The sequence below is a fragment of the Alternaria triticimaculans genome (assembly GCF_023758025.1).
Source record: "Alternaria triticimaculans strain BMP 0046 chromosome Unknown scaffold_2, whole genome shotgun sequence".
Taxonomy (NCBI): domain Eukaryota; kingdom Fungi; phylum Ascomycota; class Dothideomycetes; order Pleosporales; family Pleosporaceae; genus Alternaria; species Alternaria triticimaculans.
The window spans coordinates 360,125-385,669 of record NW_026055959.1 but is presented as its reverse complement, the minus strand read 5'-3'; the positions used below and the strand labels follow the sequence as shown (position 1 = coordinate 385,669).

The window sequence follows — 25,545 nt, the reverse complement described above, 5'->3', positions numbered from 1 at the left end:
TCCGACTGAATCAACGAGCAAATTCTGAAGTATTGAAAACGGATTTAACATGGATGATGTGAGTTGAACGATCGGAGAACCATAATCTGGAAGGGGGACGAACCCCTGCCAAGATTGTGACTGGTATACCCCTTCGGGTTAGATTGTCACTAATGATGTCATGCTGGCCAAAACCGAAATCACTTGTTCCCGAGGTCTGCTGTATTTCTGCTGAGGCATCAACCACTATTTGACGTGACCGTAACGCGCTATCTGAGTCTAAACACACTGACTGTAGTAATCGCCGTTGGCTTTGCACGTCGACCCACTCGCACAGCCTGTACATCCACTATAGGTTTTCCCGCCACACTGCCCATACTTCGCAACTTCGCATATGGGCGCAGCCGGTACTGTGGGCGTAGCAGATGCGCTGGTCATCATGGTAGTGGGGGAGGCTGTGGCTGTGGGTGCAGCGGTGGGTGCAGCAGACGGCGCGGGCGCAGAACCGCTTCCATCCCAAACAGCAGGGCCAGGGACAGGATAAGTGGTTGCTTGCTTGGCTTCAGGGGAGTCAATGTTGAAAGCAATGCCAGGCTCTGTTCCAGTGTAGGCGCCCGGGAAAGAAACGAGCGCTGATGCGGGAGGAGAGGCTGTACCCGATCCTGTCACGGTGAATTGGGCGCACTCGGGATAGACTGGAGAGTATCAGCTTGAGCATCGGTATGGCAATGTGGAAAATTGGCTCACATTGCGGGTTGTTCGCCTGATGTACAGCGATGAGCTCATGGCGGATCAAGTAGTCACCTGCTGCAAGTGTAGCCGGGATAGTGACTGTGGCATAGAGAGTGTCGAGGATGGCATCACCTGCCCATATGCCGTCGTTTTCAGTCCCGGATATGAGGCCTTGCTCATATATCTTAACTACATCGCGGTCCTGTTAGAGATGTAGTCCACTTAAGGGATGTGTACTTACACCACACTTTACCAGCTCCATCGAAGCCGTCACAAGATCCCGGACATTTGGCCATGTATACAAGAAGAGAGGTCGGCCTGTGAGTCCATTGCTTCCAGTGTGTCTTCAACTTGGCACCAGCGGCAATGGTGCCAGTCATGCCTGTACCGAGAGCGCCGTTGTTGTTGCAGCGGATGTTGACTGTCTAGAATAAGTGAGCTTTTGGTTGATGTACGCTTTTGTAGGGTCGTACTGAGAGATCTTTGATGTACATGGGGTCGTAAGTCGAGTACTGTCGCTGAATGGACTTTTGACCTGAAGCTGAGTTGTACGGTGACCATCTTGGAATTGTCAGTACATGGGAAGAGTGCGTGTGAGAAGGTGATGTACCCTTGGTAGGTTGTGTCTCCTACAATATACTGATCGACTCCTCCATGAGCGGTCGCAGTTGCAACCAAGGAAGCAACCGCCGTCAATGCCGTGTAGAACTTCATTATGATGTTGTAGAGCAAACTAGAGGGACCGATATTAGATAGCAAGTCGATGCGCAAAGATGGGCGGTGGTACAAGCAGAGAGTGCACCTTCTCATATACTTTCCGTTTGCCCCCGTAAGCCACACCAGCGCGTATCGCGTGAGAAAACCGGGTATTGTGTTGCCTCTAAGATGCAAATCTCCACGCGTACCGTAGATTGATGTTTGATACTAGTCCATATGCTTGGTCCGTCACAGCCGCATGGCATCTCGACCTCTGGAGGAGTTTGTGCGACCGGGCCAGATCTGGGCAATACTGCATAACCCGATCAATGGGCCAATGGTGCGAAGAAGCACGCTCGACTTTTGTGGTAGTCTCAACGGAGCAGACAGCCGTTGGGGAATGCATAGATGAAGTGCGCAGGGATGTAAATAGCCGGAGGTCACATTTCGCGGGGAAAACGGTAGCGTGTACCCATGACTTGAATGCTTTGTATATGAGGTGTGGGTCATCTATAATTTAGGATGATCTTGATCACACATGGCCGCTGCTTGTTCGACCATAAGATATGAAGCTCAGAGCTTGAGTATCTCATCGGGTTCGTTAGCGACAGCATCACAAGGGTTGTGAAAATGGGCTGCACGCGCAAAGTGTAGCAAAGACCTGAGTGTGAAAGTATTAGTATACGGTACTGATTTGAAGAGCCGCTGGCTGGAGAGAAGACCATACCTCGCTTATGCATGGGTGGTCAGAACACAATACGTCACGGTGGGGTCTGCTATGTGTGGTCATTCAAATGAATCGTGAGATGTACGGAGCGCCCGGTCAATATAGACCCATCGAATACGCTGAGCCGAACGAAAACCTGGTCGAGGGCCTTAGCCATATGTATAGCGTGTCAGCTCCAGGCTGGACCTGCTCGTTTGGCGCAACAGGAACTGTGAACAGTGGGCATGATTTCGTAACAGCATATGTCGTCTTCTTCGCTGGTAGAAGCAGACGAAAGGCCAGATTGGAGTAATGGAAGGATTGTGGAGCTAATCTGGTCGCCTGACAAGACGATAGAGTGTTCAATAGCGTGATGCATGGATGCCCACCGTCAGATAAGCATTCACATCTCGCGGGACGCTATACTGAACATAAAGTCAGGATGAATAGATGAAATCTGATCCGAGCGCCAGGTCCGGAAAGAATTGCTCAAGCACATGGCAAGCGCCTAGATGTATCGCAGCTGTTGCCCCGGGTGTGCTGAAGCTGGACTGTCAATCGCTGTCCATGTATTAACAGAGTCGTGAACCAATGTGCGAGAAGGAATTGATAATAGAGAGAACACTTTTATGCAATACCTAGTTCCTTCACCCGTAATAGTGTGTTCCGAGCCACTCATATGTGCTCAATAGCCAAAATTGCAAGACAAAAACCAGAACGACAAAGGGCACGAGAGCTCAAGCCGAGAGGTACGCAGACCCTGCCCTTCCCACTTCCTCAGTAGCCAGTAGATGCATCGCACCATATATACCTTTTGGTGAGATGTCGAAAAGATGTGTGACATCATCGGCCAGATTCGAAGCTGCTGTAGATCGCAAGTTTCCAACCAGATGCTCATTTCCCATAGACAGTCACCTCGTCTTTTGTATCAGGCATGCGCCAGATCGAACTACTGTAAGTAGCAATTAGCGTTGCGCTCTTGGAGCGTGACAAGGAGCTCGTAGAAGTCCTTCCTCCAGTCAACGCACTCAAGGTACTCCCACCACAGGCGAAGTGCAGGCGCCTCATCCATATCAGACTGTAATCGATTAGCTTTGAACTACTCATACAATTCAACATGACTTACCGCGTCAAACGCCTCAAGGATAGACTGCTTCTTGATCATAGCGGTCTTCATGTTGGCCTCACGCTCCCACTCACGGAGCTCTTCAACGTACTTGCGCACGTCTTTGGTCAGTTGCTTTGTGAGCACAACCTCCTCCTCAGAGTCAACAGTGGTTTCGTGATCCGGTGCAGCGAAGAGACGGCCGCTGTACTCCGGCTTGCGAAAGAAATGCTTCTTGAGTTCTTCGGTAACCCACTTCTCGCGCGTCGATGAGGTGAGCTCTTCAGCCCAGTATTCCTTGACGTATTGAGGTACTCTAGCCGTCATGGTGTCATAGTCCAGCTTATCCGACCAGCGTGTCTGCGAATAATTGCCGTAGTACATATAGCGCTTTCCGACGAGAACGAACATGGGCACATCCTCGTACGAGTTGGAGTCTTCGTCAAGTAGATCGCCGTATTCTTCTTCTGGGGCCTTGTTGAAGAAGGCAGTGAGCTTTGCACCGTGGTCGCCAGGCGCCTTGGGCAGGTAAGGTTCATTCTTCGGATCGAGCTGGTAGTATGTACGATTCTTCAGCATGCATGGACCCTTGCCTGAGACGAAACGCAGGCCAGGTGACCAGGAAGCTCCACCCAAAGTGTTGGCGAGGAAGTCAGGATGGAACGTGACGGTGGCGTTGCCTGTGGAAAGTTGACCGGAGAACGCGGGCAGGGTTGTAAGATGGTAAGGCTTCCACGCTGCATCCAGAGAAACGCCTTCGATGGACAGGGCGGGATCTTGGACGGCAATTAGTGGTGAAGCAGGTGGGCTTAAAGCAGGTGTGGGGATCTGCTTGGAGACGACATCGACTTGATGGGTGTTGGTGGTGCGGGTACTTTGTCCTTGTCAGCTCCAAGTAACTCCAAAACTCGTCCATGCATATAAGGATACACTCACACTTGGCCATTGGTAGACTCGAGCTTTTTACCTCGCAAATGCGGAGGCAGAGATGTCTTGACTGTACCGCTGCTGGTGTCGCTGGAAGTCCTGAGATGGGGAGGCGTACTGCTGTTCACCTTTTGTACGTCAGCGCCACCGTTTACAGATCCCTGAACCTCTTCCTTAAGTTTCTCCAGCTCGATCCCGAACTCTACGGCGCTTTGGTGTGATTTCTGTACATCCACCTCTTGGAATGGGCCAACATGTACTGGCCAACCGCCCTTCTTGAGCTTGTCGACGGACAATGAGAGGCCATGGTACATCTCTTGGAGAGTGTCGATGTCTGCGCGTATCTTTGCATGCCTCTCTTCCAGGTTGAGAGTCCTTGCCTCCAAGTATGGAGAGGAAGGGGTGCTCACCTGGCTGGGCGCGCCGTGCCGAGAACCGGTTGGAGCGAAGTTGTTGGCCGCGGGGTTCATCGTGTAGCTGATGTTGTGGAATCGCTGCGAGTGTTGGCCGTGAAGGACTGGATCGCGATTAGACATTGTACTACGAGAGTACTAGACTTCTCCAACCAGGATGACTTGTAGCTCTTGGGTACTCGGAGTTGTTGAGACTGCAGGAAATTGTCAGCTTGAGGTGGATCTAAGAGTAAGAGGCTCAAAGTCTTACCGTAAACCGATGTGCTATCGTTGTGAGATGGTGTGATCAAGTGAGACGTGCTGGAAGTTATATGCTGGGGACATATAATTTAGAAAGGAATGGAGGAGGGACGCTTGGAAACCTCAGAAGACTTCTTTATATAGGCCACAGATGAGAGTCGTGGATCTGGGAAACAGAGGCGGTGGCATAGCGGCAGCTCTATGCTATCTCAGGTAAAAGAGATGAGGTTGCAGTGATGCCGGGGTGGTGGTGTCTGCAGACGAGAATGAGGTGAAGTTCATCCCATCGAAGATACCGGTAGGACATTAAAGCTTTGTGCCATTGCGTTGATCACGCAGAATCTTGGGAAGTGTTTGGCACTATACACATTCCCTACGGTGCTGGTGGGATGTCGCTGGGCACCAGACATGTCACGTCTTACCGAGAATGTGGTTGCTGCTTTGCACTCAAGTGAAAGTTTATCGCAGGTTCTATCCAGGCCCAGAGTCGATGTGGGCGTTACTGGGCTCTCTAGGAGTTTGATGCTTGTCAAGCACGTATCATCTACCTACCCTTACAGTCAGACTATAGCACTAGCTTCGCGCCTCGACTGTGCTCAGAATTAACACGGATTTATCTCAAGTCTAATACCTACGCATTGGTCCCCGTTGGGTATCGAATTGAGCTAATCGTGAGAGGCGGGTACCTCGCTTCCGAGCTCTTCCCGACTCCGTCAACATCTTCTCTTTCCCCATGCTCTGGCATCCACTCGCAACGACGTCGGCAAAATTTCCTGGTTCTGTGGCCCTTCGCTTATCGTGGTTCCAGTCTGGCTCTTGGTACCCCGCGCTCACGAGGTCGACGACTACGCTGCAGAGATGCGCGTCCAAAGGCCAATGACTACAAGTCTTACTTTCCGCTGAAGTGCTGCTAGATGTTGAAGTCGATGGGGCGCGTCAGAAACGCGCAGCTGCGAGGTCAACTGTGGGATCACCGCCCGAAGTCCGCTCTCTTCATATCAGGCGCAGACTCAGGCATCAATAGGCCTATTTGCAGCATCGAGTTGTATCTGCGAGTCGTGGGTCGGCGCACATGGACAAGTAGCTGGTTCCGACTCGGGGTGCACTACGCGCGTGACCGGGATGGTGAGGGGAAGCCGCGGAGCGACACGCGACATACGCGACACAGCGTGAAGCAGGCGACGGCACCAGGCATGCTCGTCAATTCCGTTGGGGGGATAGAGCGACAGTCTTGTTCAAAGACGAAGTATCATGGGACGAACATCTCGTCGAGATTGGGAGGAGCTCGCGGTAGATGGCCTAATGCAGGGGAAGGGAAAGGAGGACCCTGACCGAGAAGCGCGCCAACGTCATTGCGCGCTTGGGCCTTGGCCGTCATTTTGCTCTCCATCTCACTGGCGACCAGCACTCGACCACTGCATGCTGACTTTGGCCAAACACGGACAGGCCCATCTACCTTCAGAGCAAGCGCCAGCATCGTTCCTTCTCTGTCAAAACCCGCCATTGGTCCTCCAGCATGCCGCCCAAACGCACCCAAGCCCACGACGAGGCGCACACGTCGCTCAAGGACAAACTACAGAACCTCCAGGGCTCGAACGCGCGGGGCGGTCGTCGCAACGGTGGTGCCGGCGCCCTAAACGGCAGCAGCCTGAAGGAAGTGGACAATGCCTCTACCAACAGTGGCCAGACGTCGACCGATCTCAGTTCGTCAGGAAACGTTCGTCGCGCCCTCACTCTTTCCCCCTCACACGCCTGCGCCTTCCATTGCTAACACGCCCTCGTCGCAACAGATCAAATGGTCATCGCAAGACCCCTCCGTTCTCCAGGGCTACCGTAGAGCCTACCGACTCGATTGCCCGTCAAGCTTCAAGAACCCGCTCAGCCACGTCGTACTGAGCCAGGGCATTGGGCGCATGTCTCCCACCATGGCGCGACCAAAGGGCAAACGACGTGTTCAGAAGGACCAGCTGGGTATGGCGGTCAAGAAAAGCTTCAACTCCCAGGCTGTGACAGAGAGCGACGTGATTGTCGACTGGCTCTACAAGTCGAAACACCAGGGTACGCATTGCGAGCATACTCCGATACCGTGACTAGGCTAATTCATAACACAGACAACGAGTTCCGCGTGCGCTTCGCACCCCAAAGGAAGTGACTGGGTCACTCGCGCCTATACATCGCTGCATTTTCGACTTTCTTCGACGATACCCCTCTTTGGCACGATAGCCACCACTTTTTTTTTACACACGACATGCAAGCATTGAACAGGAGTTTGGGATACTGGGCATTAATGAACAGGGAAGGGTTACGCATCACGGCTTGGTTTGACCGCGTGGGTCGGTCTGATGTCCACAAACGACCCCGAGCATGGAACATACAGAGATAAAGGATGATCGGCAATGAGCATTTGATAATACCAGGAATCGGACTGGGTGTAGCGGATGCGCCTCGGTGCGTCGAGTCCATGGCATGTCTGCCTGCCATGTGCGTTCCGCATGGCGAACCAAGGGCAAATGGCAGAGCTAGTGTCAGGATATGCAAGCATCAGCCAGAATAAATACATCCGTTCGTTTATCTATGCGGGCGCTTTGCTAGACCGTAGTCGCGTCATAGTAAACTCTCGAAGCTTCGACGCGCTCTTTGCCGAGGGCAGCCAATGAACTTGCGTCACCGGCCCGTGCCCGCAAAAAGTTGTCGATTGTCGGATTATACACCACAGGTCGAAGCCCATAGCGAAAAGCAGTATCAAGACAGTCATTACTCACCTCCGCACCGTTTCAGGATGAGCTTCGCTGGTCCCATGCCGCTCAAGGCGGTGGCTCCCGTGCGCATCGCCGGCTCGAGGTCCTTCGCCAAATGTCAACGACGATGTATAGCGACGCAGGCCTCGCAAACACAATCGCGGAGACCGTCAATCGCACAGAGGCAACAACCGCACAATGCGCAGTCAATACGAGTACGTAGCATCTGGTTTCCCGCTGTTCCGAGTTGAGTTACTAACACAGCGTGCACAGTTCTTCCACGCCTCTCCCCCGTCCTTCGCCATGGCCGACCCGTATCAAACCCTCGGAGTCGGTAAGAACGCATCCCCCGCGGACATAAAGAAGGCCTACTATGGTATGGCCAAGAAGTACCACCCCGATACGAACAAAGACGCCGGTGCGAAAGAGAAGTTTGCCGCCGCACAATCCGCATACGAAATCCTCTCAGACGCCGAAAAGAAGAAGGCCTTTGACTCCTATGGCGCCGGTGCTTTCGATGCGAATGGCGGCTTCAACCCTGGGGCTAGCGCTGGAGGCCCGGGAGGAAACCCGTTCGGAGGAGGAGGCTTCGGTGGGTTTGGCGGCTTCGGTGGCGCCCAGGGTGCGGGCGGATTCCAGGACATCAATTTCGAAGATCTGTTCGGAGCTTTCACAGGTGGACGACGAGGAAGAGGCGGAGGCGGGAGAAGGAATCCGTTTGAAGAAGAGATCATGGTTGGCGACAACATCGAAGTACAGACAAACATCTCGTTCTTGGACGCGGCCAAGGGTGTCAAGAAGGACATACACATTACCCCCATGGCAGAGTGCGGGACATGTAGTGGCAGTGGCTTGAAGCAGGGTGCCAAGAGAGCAGAGTGTAAGAGCTGTGGGGGTACTGGACAGAGGGTAACGAGCATGGGCGGCTTCCATATGAGCGCAACTTGCTCATCCTGCGGTGGATCTGGATTTGCGATACCCCGGGGCTCGTCTTGTGGCACTTGTGGCGGCGATGGAGCAGTCAAGGAGCGCAAGACCATCACCATTGACATCCCTGGTGGTGTAGAAGACGGTATGCGGTTGCGCGTTAACGGCGAGGGAGACGCACCACTCACGGGCCATGCCATGTCTTCTGGCACCATCCGCGGCCAGAGAGGAGATCTTTACGTCCTCATTCGCGTAGCAGCTGACTCGAAGTTCAAGCGCAATGGTTCGGACATTCTTCATACAGCCACCATCCCCTTCACGACTGCTGTACTGGGAGGAGAGATCAGGGTACCTACCCTCGAAGGTGAAGTCAAGGTCAAGGTCCCCACTGGATCTGGAACAGGTGACCGCGTCACATTGTCTGGCATGGGCATGAAAGTACTCTCCGGCCGACGAGGCGCCAAGGGCGATTTGCGCGTTGAGTTCAAGGTCAACATGCCGAAGTATCTCAGCGTCAACCAGCGGACCATTCTCGAGATGCTGGCAGACGAGATGGGAGACAACAACGCGCAACGCGTCATCAACCCTGGAAAGATGAAGGACCAACATGGCAACAGTGTTGGGAACGATCACTCGAATGAGGGCTTTTTGAAGAGCGCATGGCATAACCTGACTGGGCAACATAAGCACCTGGACCCAGAGGAAAGGCGTAAGGCGGAAGAAGACGAGAAGAAGCGAGGATCTGGCTGAGCCTACGTTCATGATATGAGGACACGTTGTATAATAAGGCGGGCGTACGGGACGACCCATGCGACTCATGTTATCATGTTTGCAGCAAGACGATTGAGAGCATTCAAGGCGCATATGGAGACTGGTTGAGCATGATGTATAGAAGTATTAGTATTTGGCCTCTCGACTCAGGCTTGTAGAATATCACGCTGTTTATGACGCACGGAAAGAAGCCCAAGATGTTTACGAATTGAGGCACTCGCTAGCTTCTCCTACCCAATATCGCGGGCGCGTAACCAAGGCGAGACTCTCGGTCTCCTTGCATGGTCATTGGCCGGCGCGAGCCGCACAGCTGGGGTCGGCTTGAACGTCTCGCTGAATTTCCGCGACGGTGTGACAAGCTTGAAGAGTCACATATCGATAGCGGCCTGGCTCGCGTGGCGTGCTGGAGGTGTGATAGGCGAGCGTGGATGAGGAAGTCGCGGCTCTGGTGTTGCTTATGCATGTGCCTGCGTCTTCCCCACCAGCATCACTCGCACCCTCCGAGCTCACCGACGACACCAAACATCGTCTGCATTGTTACCACCTGGGCATTTAAGCTTTCGCTGTGCCGCATCACAATCGTTCCCAGGACTCGGATTGACTAGATCGTGCCCCATGCGGCTGCTCACCCGCCAACGATTGACTACGTGAACGAGCTACCCGACCAACGCATCGTCCCGCTGTGCATGTACACTCTCGCGACGTCATCCGCTGCGTGAATGCTCTGCTACTTCGCGAGCAAAGCATCGACATATCCATCCCAGAGTACTAGGCACGCGCATTTGCAGCTACTGTTCTAGCGCGCCATCCGAGGCCCACGACAGCCCACTTCCCACGTTGTCGCCTACGCCATTGTCGCCGATCACCACACCCGCGACCCCAAGAGCCTCCCCTCGCGGCGATACCTCTACAGAAAGCGCGCCCAGCGGCGGCCTCCCCAGCGCACCCTTCGCCCACCATGACGACGCAAATACCCATGATCTCGGTGCCCATGAAGCAGACCAGCGAGATCGACTGGATAGCCCCGCTGAAGCAGTACATACGCGCCACGTATGGCGACGACCCAGAGCGCTACTCGGAGGAGTGTGGCACGCTGAATCGCTTGCGTCAGGATATGAGAGGCGCTGGCAAGGACAGTGCAGCAGGCCGGGATCTGCTCTACAGATACTACGGGCAGCTGGAACTGCTCGACCTGAGGTTTCCGGTGGATGAGAACCACATCAAAATAAGTTTCACATGGTACGTTGGCAAACGGGAAGGAGCACCGGAGAAGCAGACGGATTAGGCAAGAGTACGCCCAAGACTAACCAGCGTCAGGTTCGACGCCTTTACACACAAACCAACCTCTCAGTACTCCCTCGCATACGAAAAGGCCAGCATCATCTTCAACATCTCAGCCGTCCTATCTTGCCACGCCGCCCACCAGAACCGCCACGAAGATGTTGGGCTCAAAACCTCGTACCATTCGTTCCAGGCCTCCGCCGGCATGTTCACCTACATCAACGAGAACTTCCTGCACGCCCCCTCGACCGATCTCAGTCGCGAGACTGTCAAGACTTTGATCGCCATCATGCTGGCACAGGCGCAAGAAGTCTTTCTGGAGAAGCAGATTGCGGACGGCAAGAAGGTCGGCTTGCTGGCAAAACTTGCCAGTCAGGCCGCTTTTCTGTACACACAGGCAACGGAAGGGGCGCAGGAAAACGTTACGAACGCTGTGTTCGAAAAGGTCTGGCTATTGGTTTGCCAGGTGAGAATATCACAGCATTACTTGCTATCAAAACTAACGGTCGCGCAGATCAAATCGCACCACATGGCTTCGCTAGCCCAGTACTATCAAGCTCTGGCTGACGATGACGCCAACATTCACGGCGCAGCCATCTGCAGGCTACAAGTCGCCGAAGCGCATGCCAAAGACGCCAATCGAGCAGCCCACAGCTTCCCCAACAACGCGCCAGCCAACTCGAACCTAACTTCAGAGACTGGAGGCATACTCGCAGAGATGACGAAGAAACACCTAACCAACGTTCAGGAAAAGCTGCTAGAGTTTGGCAAAGACAACGACTTCATCTATCACCAAGGCATTCCGAATGAAGCGGCCTTGACACCAGTGCCCAAGATGCCTGCGGCCAAGGCGATACCCGTCAGCGAGTTGTACCAGGGTCAGGACATTCAGAGAATCATCGGGCCAGATATCTTTCAAAAGATTGTACCTCTAGCCGTCACTGAATCGGCTAGTCTGTACGACGAAGAGAAGGCCAAGCTTATACGGGCTGAGAGCGAGCGTGTAGAGGTCGCCAACGACGAGATGGCCGCTAGTCTCGACTATCTCAAGCTACCTGACAGTCTCAATGTTCTGCGAGGAGGCATGGACCAAGATATGATGGTGGATAACGACTTTCGAAAGTGGTGCGAAGAGCTCGCTGGGCATCAATCATTTGGCCCTGCATTCGAACAACTGGAAAGAGATAAGACCGAGATAATGAACTCTCTCGATGCCAGTATGAAGCAATTAGACATGGAAGAGAGTGTCTGCGAGAAGATGAGGTCCAAGTACGGATCCGAGTGGACACAGCAACCTAGCTCGCGGTTAACCTCGACATTACGAAACGATATCAGAAACTATCGAGGGGCAGTTCAAGAGGCGAGCACCAGCGACGCACAGCTATACAACACGTTTAGGCAATGTGAGGCCGACTTTGACGAGATGCGTTCAGCTGGTGAGACAGATGAAGCCGATGTGTTATATTCCCGGGCTATGGTCAAGGCAGGCGCAAGCAAGGGCAAAAGCCCTAGGCCAATGGAAGGCAACCTTATCGATGATGACATTGACGAGGGTCCGTCAGTCACCGATCAAATAGCAGCCGTCGAGGATATCCTACGGAAGCTGAATCTTGTAAAGAAGGAGAGGACGCAGATACTGAAGGATCTCAAAGACAAGGTACATGGCCGTCGACTTCCCCTCATAACGTATACTGACTGAAACAGGTTCACTCTGACGACATCTCTAACGTACTCATCCTCAACAAGAAAGCCATTGCGAATCAGGAGTCGCAATTGTTCAAAGCTGAGCTGGAGAAGTTCAGACCACATCAGAATCGTATACTGCAAGCCAATCATAAACAAGCTTCGTTCCTGAAAGAGCTGACCCGGACTTACTCCGATCTGCTGAAAGACAAGCGTGTGCGATCTGAGCAGAGCAAATACGAAGCCTTCTCGCGGCAGCGAAACACAGTCATGACGAAGTATCGCAGAGTGTATCAAAGTTTCAATGACCTCGTCGCTGGCTTGATGCGCGCCCAAAGCTTCTACACGGAGATGAAAGACACCGTGCTAAGTCTGCAGAAGAATGTTGAGACGTTCGTTAACAACAGGCGGAGCGAAGGCGGACAGCTACTGTCGAAGATTGAAGAGCGAAACAAGACACAGGGTGCAGACCAGGAACAACAACGGATGAAAGACCTTATGGAGAGAATGTCCTTGGAGCCTTCGGGTTCGCCGGTATCACAAGGTGGAGGTCGCAAGAAGAGCATACCACCACCACTGTCTTCTACACCGGGCTACCCATCAAGTTCGGGGGCTGGCCATCCTGCTTATAACCCCGCGGCTTCACCACCAGTCACACCGCGCTACCCGATGACCACAGGCCCAGGGCAACAATACATGTCGCCACAGCAGTCCTATGGTCAACCGTCGAACGGCTACAACCAGCAACCACCTCCGCGTCGAGAGAGCTACCAACAACAATACCCTACACATCAGTCCCAGAACTCTCAGGGCTCCTCGGCTTACAATCCCGCGGTTCACAACCAATACAACCCGGTCTCCCCACCGGCACATCAACAATTCTTCTCCCCGCCACCTGCGCAGCATCAGCAGCATCAGCCATGGGGTCAACCCCCTCCAAACCAGCAACAACAATGGGGTGGTACACCTCAGAACAATCTACCACAGGGTTATGTTCCACCGCCACCTCCCCCGGGACCGCCACCGAGTCACAATCAGCAAGATTACAGTCACTTTAGCCAAGGAGGGTATCCGAATGGACCTGGCGGATATGCGAACCAGCAGAGGCCAGCGCAAGGACAGAATGGCAATGACCCATGGGCAGGGTTAAGTGGCTGGAAATAAGGAACATGTAAAGCGAGAGAGAACGTTGTCTTGGCGCAGGTCATTTTCGATTGTTTGACAGTCTCGCTGCGCAGAGTTGGAGTTAGTTTACAGGTTCAGTTCATTCGGCAAGGTCTTCTGAATAGCGGACAGTGGATAACAATTGTGTACTGCCAAGGCAGGTGTAGATAGTTGGAAACATCAGACATGCACAATCAGCTTTTGGCATAATTCCACACTGAGACGAAGTCTCGCAATCAATGCTCTGGGTATACTTAGCTCTTTTGCGTGTGCTACTGTGCCTTCACCGCGTGTTGCAGCTTGACAAGCTATTCACCCACAAAGTCATACACCATTCTCACCCTCAGCTCCTCGCCTTTGTTGTTGCTGATCTTCACGCGTCTCGTATGTCTCCTCTCTCCATCAACAACCTCGAAACCCCAAAGATGACTAGCCTCCCACTCGCCCTCTTTTTTTCCTTCTGCGTGGATCAATTTCCCGTCGCTATCTCCTTCGATCCAGTCACCCTCGCCCTCATCAACTACTCCCGTCTGCCTCCCCTCTTCAACACTGACCCATTGACTCCTTCCGGCTACCTCACCAAAGAAACCGTCCTTATTGGTACGCCACTCGTAGTCCAACGTGTACTCTTCGGTCGTACCAGGGATTTTGCCGCTCGTGATTGACTGCGCCATTTTGATGTGTTGGTGATCGGGCTGGCTTATGTTCAGATGGATGGATGCTGCCGTGGCTGTCTTGCGGACTAGGACGTTGACGCCCTGCAGTGCGAGGACTGAGGCAAAGTCATCGGAGCAGGCTTTGTTTAGTTGCCATTTGCCGGAAAGGGACTGTAGAGATTTGTTTGGGGGCGCAGCCATGGTGTGTGATACTCAAGATGGATGATGGGTTCTGAGATGTTCCTCATCGCAGTGAGATGGTCGACTACGGAAGATGATGCGAAGCGCCATTAGGGTGTGGGATGGTGTCGTCACCACCTGCATTGCCTAAATTCAGTCTCTTCTAAAACTACTCACTTTGTTTGTTGCGTGTCGACATGGCTGCTGTGCAGGTTCGTTTCTACGAAAGACCGCTACAATTGAGAGGTATGGATCCCAGTATGTTGGTATATTGGTGGCGTGTCGAGTTGCACTTCCTTCCCCCATGCGGAGAAAACCGCCTCCGCTTCTAGTAAAGCTTCTTTCCGCGGCTCTGGTCATCCCTCACGCACGACAATATCACCACCAACACAATAAAGCGCGCGCCATCGGGTCTGAGACATTTCACCAGCGAACAAATATGACGAAGACGGCCTATTCCAGGATTACCCTGCGTTGCTCCCAACCTTGATGGGCCGGTGTCACAGCAAAAGTGCCCTTGACATCATCTCGGACAATGCGGCATCAGCAAACTCTTCGTAAATGGTCATGCCCGTTACATCGCCCCTTGTTAGAGGGCATACGTACGAGGGAGGGATAAAGGTTGCGAGGTATAGTCGCACTAAAAGTGGCTTTGAGCGGCGATCGTTACCAGGCTAAATGCTGTTGGACGCACAGCGCTGCGGCTGAACACTGACGAGCGAGTTGGCCCTACCACCTACCCACATTGACATCACACCAACAGGCATCATGCAGCGAGGCGCAGGAATACTTATACAGCTTCCAACGCGTCAATTATCGTGGGGCTATCCACCGGCAACTGCATCTTAATCCTGCATATTCAATCTACATATATATCCTTCCAACAGTCGTTGTCTAGTTATCGACTTCTTCAGTAAACATGTTGTTCACTTCAACCACAATCCTCGCGACGGCCTTCTGCTCGCTGGCGTCCGCGCTACCTACGTCGAATTCAGTTGCTCGGGCGGGCGGCCCTGCGATTGTACCTATCCCCGCAACCTGTACCGTCACCGACCCTCTGCCCACTGGGTCAAATGCATCTTACATACCGTCGCCGGCTGCCCACGACGACATCCTCTACAGCTCATACTACCCTTCCTACTCGTCGAATACAACCGCCATGGCACAGCAGTGCCTTCAACAATGTTACGGCTACGGATACCACACAGAGTGCAAGACATCATACTGGGCAGAGAACGTGGTAGTACCGGCAGGGTACTATGGCACAGCTGGCGGACAACTAGAGACGGCCTGTTTGATGTTCAGCAGAGCCTTGACCAGCGACGACTTCGTCGCTGCGCCAGAAGGCCAAGGTACCGGCGCGACGGCCGGCAACATTGCTTGCTGAAAGCATCACCTATGACGACGGAAGTTTGTTTCCACCAAGGCCTGTCGATTAATGAGAAACGATCTGAAACATGACATTTGGGGATTGGCGTTACGTCACGGGATAAACATGAGGACATCGATGCGGAGACGGTTTCACATTTCTACTAGGGAGGGCAACTAATTAATGATCTTAGACTACTACGTAATAATCCTCACACTGTTCGCTCACATCAAGATACCCCCCAAGGCTGTGATGTCACTCTGTGGTTCCTAACGTTCACCGACTACTAGAGATTAAGTACTACAGAGGAAAGATTCAGTATGGTTCGTTGACAACTTGACCTATGTGGTTAGTCTCTGGATACGATTACCCACTGGTCGCTTCCTCTTTCGGCGAAACCATGAAGTAGCTCATCGATGTGGTCGCTTTGGGAAAGAACGCTTCCGAGCTAACATCTGTTGACAGCATCCGCGTATGGGCCAAAGCTGGTACACCAATACTAGCAGACCCTCAACACCGGAAGCTGTTCTGGACATCAAGTTTGCCGATGTCGTCATTCCCACCCTCAAATTAGCGAGGTGGTATCGTGCGGCAAAACAGCTATTTTTGGGTGGTAAGAGTGCGGCGCGATTTCCCGTCGTGCAGGAAATCGAGTGCGGCAACAATCAAGTTTTGTCAGGTCGCAAGGCTGCGGGATTGTTCAGTACAAACTAAGGACTCGATAGATACGAGCTGCTGGTCCACGGTTGCCTCGTCTATTCTTACCTTTTCGCTATTACCGTGCTGCCTGGACATGGCAAGATGCAAGGCGCAATTGTGGGTGGGGCAAGAGCTATGTGGGAGGGCGAGCGGCGGCGACTTTGGGTTTGGCGTGATGCGCCTCCATCTGTCGCGTGTGAGGGCTTGCATTTACGAGGTCACGCTCGCGTCGCGCTTTGGGTGCATCGCTTGACATTTGCTCTGTGTCATACGCTGGAAGCGCATATCGTTGAAGTCGCGAGCTGGACTTGGCATGGTAAAGTACAGCGACGTCCCAGGATTATGGTAGTGGGTGGTCAAGGTTTATGGGGCGATATCCTTGCCGGCAACATTTGCTTGGTGAGTGACAATCGAGAAACGCCCTTGGGTTCTACATGATGATTGACTAAATGGTGCAAAGACTTACTGCAACATCTTATCCCTCTAGAAACCAAATTGTAAGAAGTTGGTGGTTTTGGGGGCGACTGCGATACACGTGCGTAGGCGTTCACCGAGATCGAACACCCGGGTACCCTTTCCGCCACGCCTGATCTAGCCCCATAACACTATAAACGAGAGACCTCTTCTTCAACCTCAAACTTCAAGATGCACATCTGATGGCCATATCAGGAAGTTCTTAACCCGCAAATAGGACAAAACTCTCAATGCCGTCAAATACGTAGCATGTCCAAATCTAGCATACGGCCACTTCACTGCGGCCACGAAGTGAGACGACTGGGTACCGTCGGGCCCTAGCTTTCCATCCTTCGGGCTATCTGCTACAGCTGACTTTCCCACGATCAACCCCCGGGTGCCACAGTGAGATTTTGGGGCTGGTAAGAGATGAGCATACTCCGATCGGAGTTTCTGCGACGTTCATTGGCGGCATTGCGGAGATGTATAGGCAATTTGGCTGATGCTGACGGGCCGGCTTCCTATATCGGCATTTCAGTGCTTCAATTCGGAATTATGGGGAGCGATTTGGGGCTGTTGTCAATCACAGGAAGCAACTATCCGGACGATCGTATTCACGTACGCTCGCCTATGGCCAGGAATGGGAATCACGCAGGTCCTCGAGGGGCTAAAAGCGCATAGGCGAAGTCCATCTTACAGTATGGTGGGTACAATTCCGTATTAGGTACTATCTACGATAGATTGGCCGTAGCTTCGTGGGTCTTGACCATGTAGTGAAGGCTGGTATCAACCAGTGGTGATCGTCACACCCCGCGTTGGAAAGTAGTTCAGAAATTCTTGGTGGACAGGGTTTTGCAGACGAAAAAGTAAATGTAGCTGAAAGACACCTGTAGGCTACTGCCCAATGAACGCTGGCTTGAACGCAAAAGCAAAATGGGTATAGACAAGAAGCGAAGTTGAAAAGAAGAAAACGCAGTGCCCGAGCATCTTTAGCCAACGAAATGCTAGGATATCTCTGTCTTCACGGGTACCGAACCCTTGAATTCCCCATGTAGAATATCCAGGAGCTTGCGGAGGGTATCCGAATTGCTCCCTCGCCTGCGCGTGACTGTACCCTCATCATCCTCACCCTCCGCGTCGTCGTCCTGTGTAAGAAGCTCGATGGTCTTTCGAAGCTTTTCGTAAGCCGCGTTAAGCTCCGTATGCGATACTTCGAGCTTAGTGTATCTTTCGTTCAAGACCGCAAGCTGCGCTTCAAGATCTCGGGCGTGCTTCTCTTTCCGCTCTCGAAACGCACGTTGAGCGGCACGATTTTGAGCCCTTCGTCGCTGTACAAATGTTAGCTTTAGGTTTTGTTTGTGCGATATAGGATACATACCCCTGAGGTAGTGTGTGTTCGTTCGGTTGGCGCGGGCGTAGGCATAGTCCCGAACGTAGATTCGGCGTGCTGCAGTGGTCGAGGACTGCAGTATGGACTGTCGTGATCGGATCCGAAATCGGAGGGTGTCATTGGCATGGGGTATGATCCAAACTGCATAGGTTCATCGACGATGTGAGGGTAGTAAGCTTGGTGAATAGGTGCAGGAAATTGGTCGTATGTAGATGAGACCTTGAGCAAGTCAGTTTTGTAAACTAGGGGAGTTCAACATAAGACTCACAGGCGATCCGCTCAGACTCGGAACTTTGGAGAGATCGGGAGGCATTTCGAATACGGCTGGCTGATGTGTTGGGGCAATGTAGTTTCCCTGTGCCATCCAGTAATCGAATGAGTGAGAATCCATTGTGTGTGATTTGCGATTGCAGATAAGTGATGACGAGAAAGTTAATGAGTCTTTGCGCAAGGCAGAATGGTGTATAGGAATGAGCGATTGTTCTTCTTGTGATTAAGACTTGTGTTGGAAGCCGCTGCTGAGATAATGTGCAAGTGTCGTGTCAGTTCAAGTTGAGATACGTGTGTGGTGGAGATGGCTTACACAACGGTGGGCAAGCTGAGATCTTATACACTGTGCGGACGTCGCGCATGTCTCCTTCGGAACCGCGTCGAGTCACATGAGATGGCGGCCAGTGGCTTGAGCAGGGATATCTGACCATGCAATTATGCCCGCGAACAACCCCAACGGCCATGGTGGACCCTGAAGATGTGGCTTTCAGCGGAATACGTGCAGAAGATAGCTTGAATCGCATGCTCATACAGCTGCTACCGGCACACGCGTCCGAAGCACGGCCCACCAGTGCAGCAAGCACACCAATTGTTGTTATTCTCGTCTTCGAGTGGTTCCCAGAGTTACACCAGCCATGGCCGCGAGACAGGGGTCTGCATGGAGGCGTGCGCTTTACTCTTTCAAGTCTCTGATAAAAAGATTAGTACGCATGCTGAACTAGCTGCAACAATTTGCAGCCAACCAAAACCACGGTATCAAAGTAGTTCGCTGTCGCATTTGGTGACAGTCAGAGAGGTGCCTGGTCTTGTCTTCAAAGAAAACCACCCCACTTGAGGGTTATCGTCCCGCACAAGATGCATGGTAGGGCTGGATCTCCAAAAGCTCGGCAGTCCGTGGCTATGATGAGGTATCTTGAATGATCAATCGAACAACATCCGTAGTGAGGGGCTCACATACCTCAACACAGACGCTGGGTATTGCGCTGAGTCTAAGGAGCTTGTCTACATGACGACGTCAGAGCAATGCACTGACCCAAAACTACGTTCAGCTGGGCTGTTGAGCCTTCGCTTCCACTGCGAGCCTTGGGCCGAAGTTCGGTCGTAGTGAAGTGTCGTTCGCGCTAACTGGGAACGATGTAAAGTGCATGCAATTTTGTCACCGCTCTTCCTCGCTCGCTGCGAGAATACCGACACAGGGGCTATATTGGCTACCAACGCTATAACCCGGTACCATGTGTATTGCGCCCTTCTGGCGAGAACAACCATGCCAGGCCTTAGCGCATTCGGATGCGCTACGACATTCAGGTGCGACTATGGAAAAGAAATGGCTATTGTGTGCTTCGCTAGCTTGATACACAAGAGCAGAGCGTGAAATGGGCTCCTTCACATGTCTTGTCGTGCATTCGAAGGAAAGCAGGTATTCGCAGGGTCGGCAGGCGATCGGTGAGCGTCGGGTACAGCTGCCTGGGGGTGGCCGAAAAAGAACCCTATGGTGGCAGCACGTGGAACGCTAACTGAGCTGAAAGTCTACCTACGTAAGCGCGCTTGCCATGACTTATCAGTAGCCTTGTCCATGAACATTCCCAAGCGACCACCATCTTACATCAGGGAAATGCTCGGCGACGTAAGGTGATATGTACTCACCGTATGCATCCGAGCAGGCTACAGGATACAGGATACCTATGTCTGCTGCTCGAAACGTTATCGATGCCTTGCGCTAGGCTGTGGAGAGTCTCACCTGGCCGGTATGGTGTGATTCTTACATTGCACGACCCACGTGGAAAGAGACAGCCCTACGGCGTTCTGCTGTGACTACGCTGGACTACTTACCGAAACCAGTAATTCTGCACTTCCAGCGTGGCGGCGCACTAGTGACGTTCGCAAGAGGGACGCACCGGCTCGGGCTGCCGGTCTGGAGCTGCTTTCGCGAAACGAGCCTGTAGGCTGAAGAACCACCGCCCGCCGTCTTACGCATCCACCGGGTCCGCATGGGGCTATTTGGTCTAACCTTGTAGTAGGATTGCCAGCCGATACATTCTCAAGCGAATCGTGTATCTTATCTGATGGTCCTTCTCCCGCCACATTCGCTGCCGTCAAGCATACTCGTTAAAGCCTGCGCCGATTTGGTCTCGGCGCTGCAAGTCATTAGTGTGCCATCCCTAACCGGCAACACAACCTCTCTGCCCCGCTGCTGACACACCTCGTTCTCCGCAACATGAATCCCCAGCTTACACCCTAAACCCATGAAACTTCGAGGCTATCTCACCGGCTAAACGGTCAGTAGCGGGAGAGGAGATCAACCTGCGAGTTGGCGGACATAGGCGAGTTACAACCCGCTTCACTGCATCCGCATCGGGGCACAGCGCACCAAGAAACATACACAACGCTAGACCGAAGTGTCGAATGTTAATGCAAATACTCTGCATTATCTACACAGAATAGACGAGGCTGTCCAGTAGCAACGTTGGTTTGCCATGTTTCGCTCATTCCAAATACCATGGGACGTGTGACATACAGTTAGACGGCCTCTGTACCACATCCCCGTCCCAATGCTATGGATTCGGATCAACTATCGCAGTCCAACTCACCTTCTCATTTTCGAGCCATCTATCACGATCCCAAAGCGTAGTAGCGCAGAACGCACGTCAGGGTCCAGCACTTGTAGATCCTGGCGGACACTAACAGCCCTACGACAACTATCGCTGCTTTAGATCCGCTGCCTTACCAGACCCCACCGTTCAGATCTATCGTACGATTTATAGCCATTATCATGCAATGCTCAACAAGTGACGGGGAAGACAGATGATCGCCGCCTGCAGCACGTCTGCCCATCTATCATCTAGAAAGAGCTTTTGATAATGTACCAGTAGCATCATGTACGTTGATACCTGCAACAGTCTGGAAACATGCATACGTTTTATCTCGTCGTTTGACAAGGGCCGGTTATCAGAGATGCTCTTTACTCAACACAAGCACAAATTAAATGGTTAGCTTTATGCGACATTACGCATACTAACAACTCCTCTTACTATCCATCTTGATACCTACAGTCTTGAGTCAAAGCGGGTCCGAACTACCACCGATGACACCACTGCCACAATGCTGACTGCATACCCGTATCTCGTAAGCCGTCCAGCACCAATCACATCACAGCCTGCGCGCTTCGGACCCGATCCAAGACCGTTCCCTTTCCAGAGCTCAACGGACATGGTCTCACATGTGTCAGTGCGTCTTCTACGGGCCTTCTAGAAGGTGACTGTACCTCAGCTTCGACGTTGCGCAAGTCTTGGGGGACGTCTGTGCACCGGGGCTTCATTGCGATTCGATGGAGGGCTGCAGATACGAAGTGTTGGTACGAGAAGCTTGGTGATGCTTCGTTGGCAGTACTTCCGATTAACGAAGTCGCCGTGATCGCTCGATGACTACAAAGCTTGTACACCTACCTAATACCTCCTCTGTTCCTGGATCGGAGGTGATGTCACTGAGTGCAGACCTTCACGCTACGTCACTGCTTTGAGGCAGCGCTAGATACACTGGCTTATGTGATATACACCTTCCCACTCTTCATTCATCTTTGTACTCCTCAACAACTAGCAAGAGTCTGACTGACAGCTTGTGACTTCGTGCCCACGCTTGACATTCATCTTGGCATGCAACGACGAGCATGTTGCTGTTTCAGAAGATTCAAGTATAGTTCAGGAGTGGAAAGCAAGGTCTTGGAAAACAAGGGTATATTTCCATATCTAGATGCTATATCTAAACGCTTTGCTCTTGGAACAGCTCTTCCGTTGTATGTACTGTTCCTCCTAAAACACATAAGAAGGGATAGGACACGTCACGACACGTTGCACGAAATAGCTTCGGTTAGCAAAAGATGGCTATGGATGGGGTATCAACATCAGGGCGTTTACGCAGTGCATGGTGCCATCAACCTGTGCGAGCCTCGCAATCATAAGCGAAGCATCACAACAGGACGAGTGGGCGCGGAGGTATAGGTGAGATATCGTGTGCCGTGAAAGGGAGTAGGTGCATGGAGCAGAAGTTAACCGATGGGAGGCTTGGGCGCAAGGTCTAAATCCGGCGATGGGTTGCAGTGGAACCAGGCGGATGATGGTGTTCTTTGGGATGTTTTGCTAGGGCCAATGCTGCGTAGGTTGGTCGCTGTGGAAGTCCAAATCCGGCGAGGGCTGCGTGGTCCGGATGTCGCATGGAAACCAATGTGGAGTGGTCGCAACGGCTTGCTGCTTGGAACTGGTTGTCGCAAGGCGAGTCGACAACTGCTTCGGATAGAGTCGCTCGTGTTGCAATGGGGCTTACCTTCACATTTCACCTCGACACCACTCATCTCCATGTGGGTCATTGAAGTTGAACATCTTGGTGTTCGAGTACTATAGATCATTAGCAGGTAGATGTCCCAAACTCCTCCCATTTTGGGTCGCTATAACGCCATATCGCTATGCATGACAGAAAATATTAGAATGTATACTTTAGAGTGTCCAAAGACCGCTGCGTCGTTTGCCCATGGGGTAGACCAGAAGGGCAGCCATGAACAGCCCGACAGTGATGCCGATAGCAATCTGGATCATGGACGCAGCGACATTGAAGACGATGGCATTGAGGCTGTCGGTGGTGGTCTGCGCTACGTCAGTAATGTTTTCGTAGCGAGATGAAGGATTGCTGACGTCGGTCGATGTCTCTGCGCCCTTGATCAGAGCTGATGCTGTTCGTAGGGCAGAGTTGATACTGCCACTTGACGCAAGAGAGCCCGGAACTTGGACGTATACTGCAGGTAGGAGGACGGCAGCTGCAACTCCATGACGTAATCGGCTGTACAAGTTTGCCAACACGCCAATAGTGAAGGCGCCAAATGTATAGGCGATGGGGGCAGATGAGGAAAACTTCAGGCCAGCGTAGAAGTTGACAATGTAGCCAGCAAACGCGATGGTTATCATAGCCGGCATCTGCTTGTACTTGGCCTGTACCGTGAAGGTCGTGAAGAAGACGTAGAGTGGGACCATGAGGAAGTTCCAGTATGGGTTCATTGGATCCTGGCACTGGGTCGAATTGGTGGCGTTGGAGTCTATCGCACCGTATATAGCTGTGCCGACAGTGATGCCGTATCCGAGAAAGAGCGAGTAGATGATGGCGAAGACAAGGCGGATAGATCCCGGTACGATAGCACGAGACTGGAGCTCCAGGGCTGAGCTGAGCACCAACCATCCGGGAAGGATTAGAGCGATGGCGCTCTGTGCAATGGCCGAGAAACAGAAGAGGTTCCCGTTGTTGATGCTACCAAACGCCCGCGCAAGGAAGCTCATGAGGATAGTCGCAGTGATTTCGAAGACAGTGCTGTATGTCTTGGACAGCGGAGCGATGACAAGCTGGAGCAGCCCGAGGACAATGCCGAGTACGAAGATGACGGGCATGTCGATGGGGCGGGCCTTGAAGAAGCAAGAGACTGCCGCACTAGCAAGACCGTACATGAGGACAGTCAGCCAACGTGGATGGCGATCCTTTGCGTTGATGACCTCGTCCAAGCGGGCAAGAGCCTCGTCCAAGCTGATGACGTCGTGCAAAACCTCCTTGTAGATGTCGTGAGTGTCCTTCAGCTTGCCGAGGTTGACGCCTTGATCGGTGCGAACGATCTTGACTTCAGCGGTGTGGGTCATGCTGTCATCGAAGGAGATGATCATACACCCGGGGATGTAGAGGAATTGGGAGTTGATCTCAAGGACCTTGGCCGTTGTCGCAAGGTACTCTTCGAGGCGATGTGTGGGTGCGCCAAAGAGCATGAGAGCGCGGCACATGCGGATGATGTACTGCTGTCGCTTGAGGATGTTTGCAACGTGTATCTTGATCTTGGCATCCTGGTCTTCCTTTGGCTTCAACACCTTGGCAATGATTCCTCCACTGCTGCTGCGCTTGTGATGGCGCGGGCGCATAGCGGCATCTTTCTTGTCATCCTTGGGGTTTGCCAGCTTGGCTGAAGCGCCAACGAGAGTCGCCAGCGTCTCTGTTGACTGCATTGGCTTGTTTGCGTTGTACCATTTCTTCTTGGATGGGGTGCTGGGTCCTGAAGAAGAGCCAGGTCGCGACCTCTGTGTGGGTGATGTCTCGCTGGCTTCGGAGGATGTATCGGTATAACCGCGCACCGGTTGCTTGTAGGCTTGCAGGAGCTGGTAGAAGATGCCGCCGTTGGTGTTGCCGGTGACAGTGTAGGCGCCCTCGGGATCCACTTCGCTCACCGGCGGCGCGTTGTGGCTTTGCTGGCCGGTGTGGTATGCATTCCAGAGCTCTTCGGCGTCGGTGGTGTGTTCGTTGGTGGTGATTTCATTCGACCCGGATTCGCTGATGCGGGTGTAGCTCTGGACGTGTTCTAGGGGCGCAGGGACTTCGACGTTGGCCGAGCTGTTGAACCTGACCCGCGTCTTGCCGGTTGCTTGCTCGGGCTGCATCGAGGGCGAGGGGTACGTGGGCGGCATCTGCTGCATCTCGTGCGAGTCGACGTGCGTGTGCTCCGACGGGTTGGTGGTCGAGGGCTCCATTGCGGCGGGTGCTGCGTAGGAGAGGGGAGCGCTGTGCGGTTGCTGTGCTTATGGAAAAAGAAGAAGAAGAGATGAGGACGACCGCCACGTTGGAGGCGCCATGAGACTTTGAGTACTCCGGCTACGATGGTCCGGCACTTTGCTGTGCGTAATGGTCCTCGGACCGCAACCCAAAATACATTTGCGTTCGGTCGCGACCTGGCTGTGGATCCGAAACACAGGGCCGGCGGGTAGAAGCGATCAAAGGGGTCGCCGAAATGGGAAGCAAAGTTGCAAACTGGAGCCCAAACGCGTCGTGACTGTGTGAGCCATGATGCAACGCCAACGTGCGAGAGCTGCGAATGTGTCAAGGATTCGCTGCCATTGGCCCGTTGCGTGACTAGACCACGCCCGCTCTATCCGTGCCATCTTTGAAATATGGATCTTTGCATCAGCTGCTAAAGCATGGCGCGCATCCCCGACTCAACATGTCAATCCCCATGGGGCGTGCGCATAAGCGTGCACTCAATTCCTCTGTTCTTTGGTGCTGCGTCGAGTCATGGTGGCTGAAAATTTATCGTCGTTTGACGAATGCGAGGTTGTGCGAATGCGACATTGGCTTCAGCCCATGTTTGAGCTAGC

At 52.9% G+C, this 25,545-nt stretch overlaps 9 protein-coding genes across 9 annotated transcripts; 4 read left to right on the top strand and 5 right to left on the bottom strand.

The window, feature by feature from the left end:
* Positions 1-258: 258 nt before the first annotated feature.
* J4E78_001809 (uncharacterized protein) lies at positions 259-1,272 on the bottom strand (the record flags this gene model as incomplete). Its single annotated transcript, XM_049362462.1, has 5 exons — positions 259-674; positions 727-900; positions 953-1,136; positions 1,185-1,223; positions 1,264-1,272. The coding sequence occupies 5 exons, from the start codon at positions 1,270-1,272 to the stop codon at positions 259-261; spliced, it is 822 nt and encodes a 273-aa protein (XP_049225054.1).
* A 1,790-nt stretch (positions 1,273-3,062) lies between these two features.
* Positions 3,063-4,681, bottom strand: J4E78_001808 (uncharacterized protein; the record flags this gene model as incomplete). The annotated part of the gene is made up of 3 exons (XM_049362461.1): positions 3,063-3,191; positions 3,240-4,092; positions 4,155-4,681. 3 exons carry the CDS (start codon positions 4,679-4,681, stop codon positions 3,063-3,065), a joined length of 1,509 nt encoding a protein of 502 aa, XP_049225053.1.
* A 1,633-nt stretch (positions 4,682-6,314) lies between these two features.
* On the top strand, positions 6,315-6,950 carry J4E78_001807 (uncharacterized protein; the record flags this gene model as incomplete). The annotated part of the gene is made up of 3 exons (XM_049362460.1): positions 6,315-6,515; positions 6,589-6,856; positions 6,910-6,950. The coding sequence occupies 3 exons, from the start codon at positions 6,315-6,317 to the stop codon at positions 6,948-6,950; spliced, it is 510 nt and encodes a 169-aa protein (XP_049225052.1).
* A 627-nt stretch (positions 6,951-7,577) lies between these two features.
* On the top strand, positions 7,578-9,213 carry J4E78_001806 (uncharacterized protein; the record flags this gene model as incomplete). The annotated part of the gene is made up of 2 exons (XM_049362459.1): positions 7,578-7,751; positions 7,810-9,213. 2 exons carry the CDS (start codon positions 7,578-7,580, stop codon positions 9,211-9,213), a joined length of 1,578 nt encoding a protein of 525 aa, XP_049225051.1.
* Positions 9,214-10,192: 979 nt separating this feature from the next.
* On the top strand, positions 10,193-13,362 carry J4E78_001805 (uncharacterized protein; the record flags this gene model as incomplete). Its single annotated transcript, XM_049362458.1, has 4 exons — positions 10,193-10,473; positions 10,552-10,981; positions 11,030-12,172; positions 12,220-13,362. 4 exons carry the CDS (start codon positions 10,193-10,195, stop codon positions 13,360-13,362), a joined length of 2,997 nt encoding a protein of 998 aa, XP_049225050.1.
* Positions 13,363-13,670: 308 nt separating this feature from the next.
* On the bottom strand, positions 13,671-14,219 carry J4E78_001804 (uncharacterized protein; the record flags this gene model as incomplete). Its single annotated transcript, XM_049362457.1, has 1 exon — positions 13,671-14,219. The coding sequence occupies one exon, from the start codon at positions 14,217-14,219 to the stop codon at positions 13,671-13,673; it is 549 nt and encodes a 182-aa protein (XP_049225049.1).
* An 898-nt stretch (positions 14,220-15,117) lies between these two features.
* On the top strand, positions 15,118-15,585 carry J4E78_001803 (uncharacterized protein; the record flags this gene model as incomplete). Its single annotated transcript, XM_049362456.1, has 1 exon — positions 15,118-15,585. The coding sequence occupies one exon, from the start codon at positions 15,118-15,120 to the stop codon at positions 15,583-15,585; it is 468 nt and encodes a 155-aa protein (XP_049225048.1).
* A 2,138-nt stretch (positions 15,586-17,723) lies between these two features.
* On the bottom strand, positions 17,724-18,500 carry J4E78_001802 (uncharacterized protein; the record flags this gene model as incomplete). The annotated part of the gene is made up of 3 exons (XM_049362455.1): positions 17,724-18,047; positions 18,098-18,328; positions 18,378-18,500. 3 exons carry the CDS (start codon positions 18,498-18,500, stop codon positions 17,724-17,726), a joined length of 678 nt encoding a protein of 225 aa, XP_049225047.1.
* A 4,366-nt stretch (positions 18,501-22,866) lies between these two features.
* On the bottom strand, positions 22,867-24,924 carry J4E78_001801 (uncharacterized protein; the record flags this gene model as incomplete). Its single annotated transcript, XM_049362454.1, has 2 exons — positions 22,867-23,013; positions 23,062-24,924. The coding sequence occupies 2 exons, from the start codon at positions 24,922-24,924 to the stop codon at positions 22,867-22,869; spliced, it is 2,010 nt and encodes a 669-aa protein (XP_049225046.1).
* Positions 24,925-25,545: the final 621 nt, after the last annotated feature.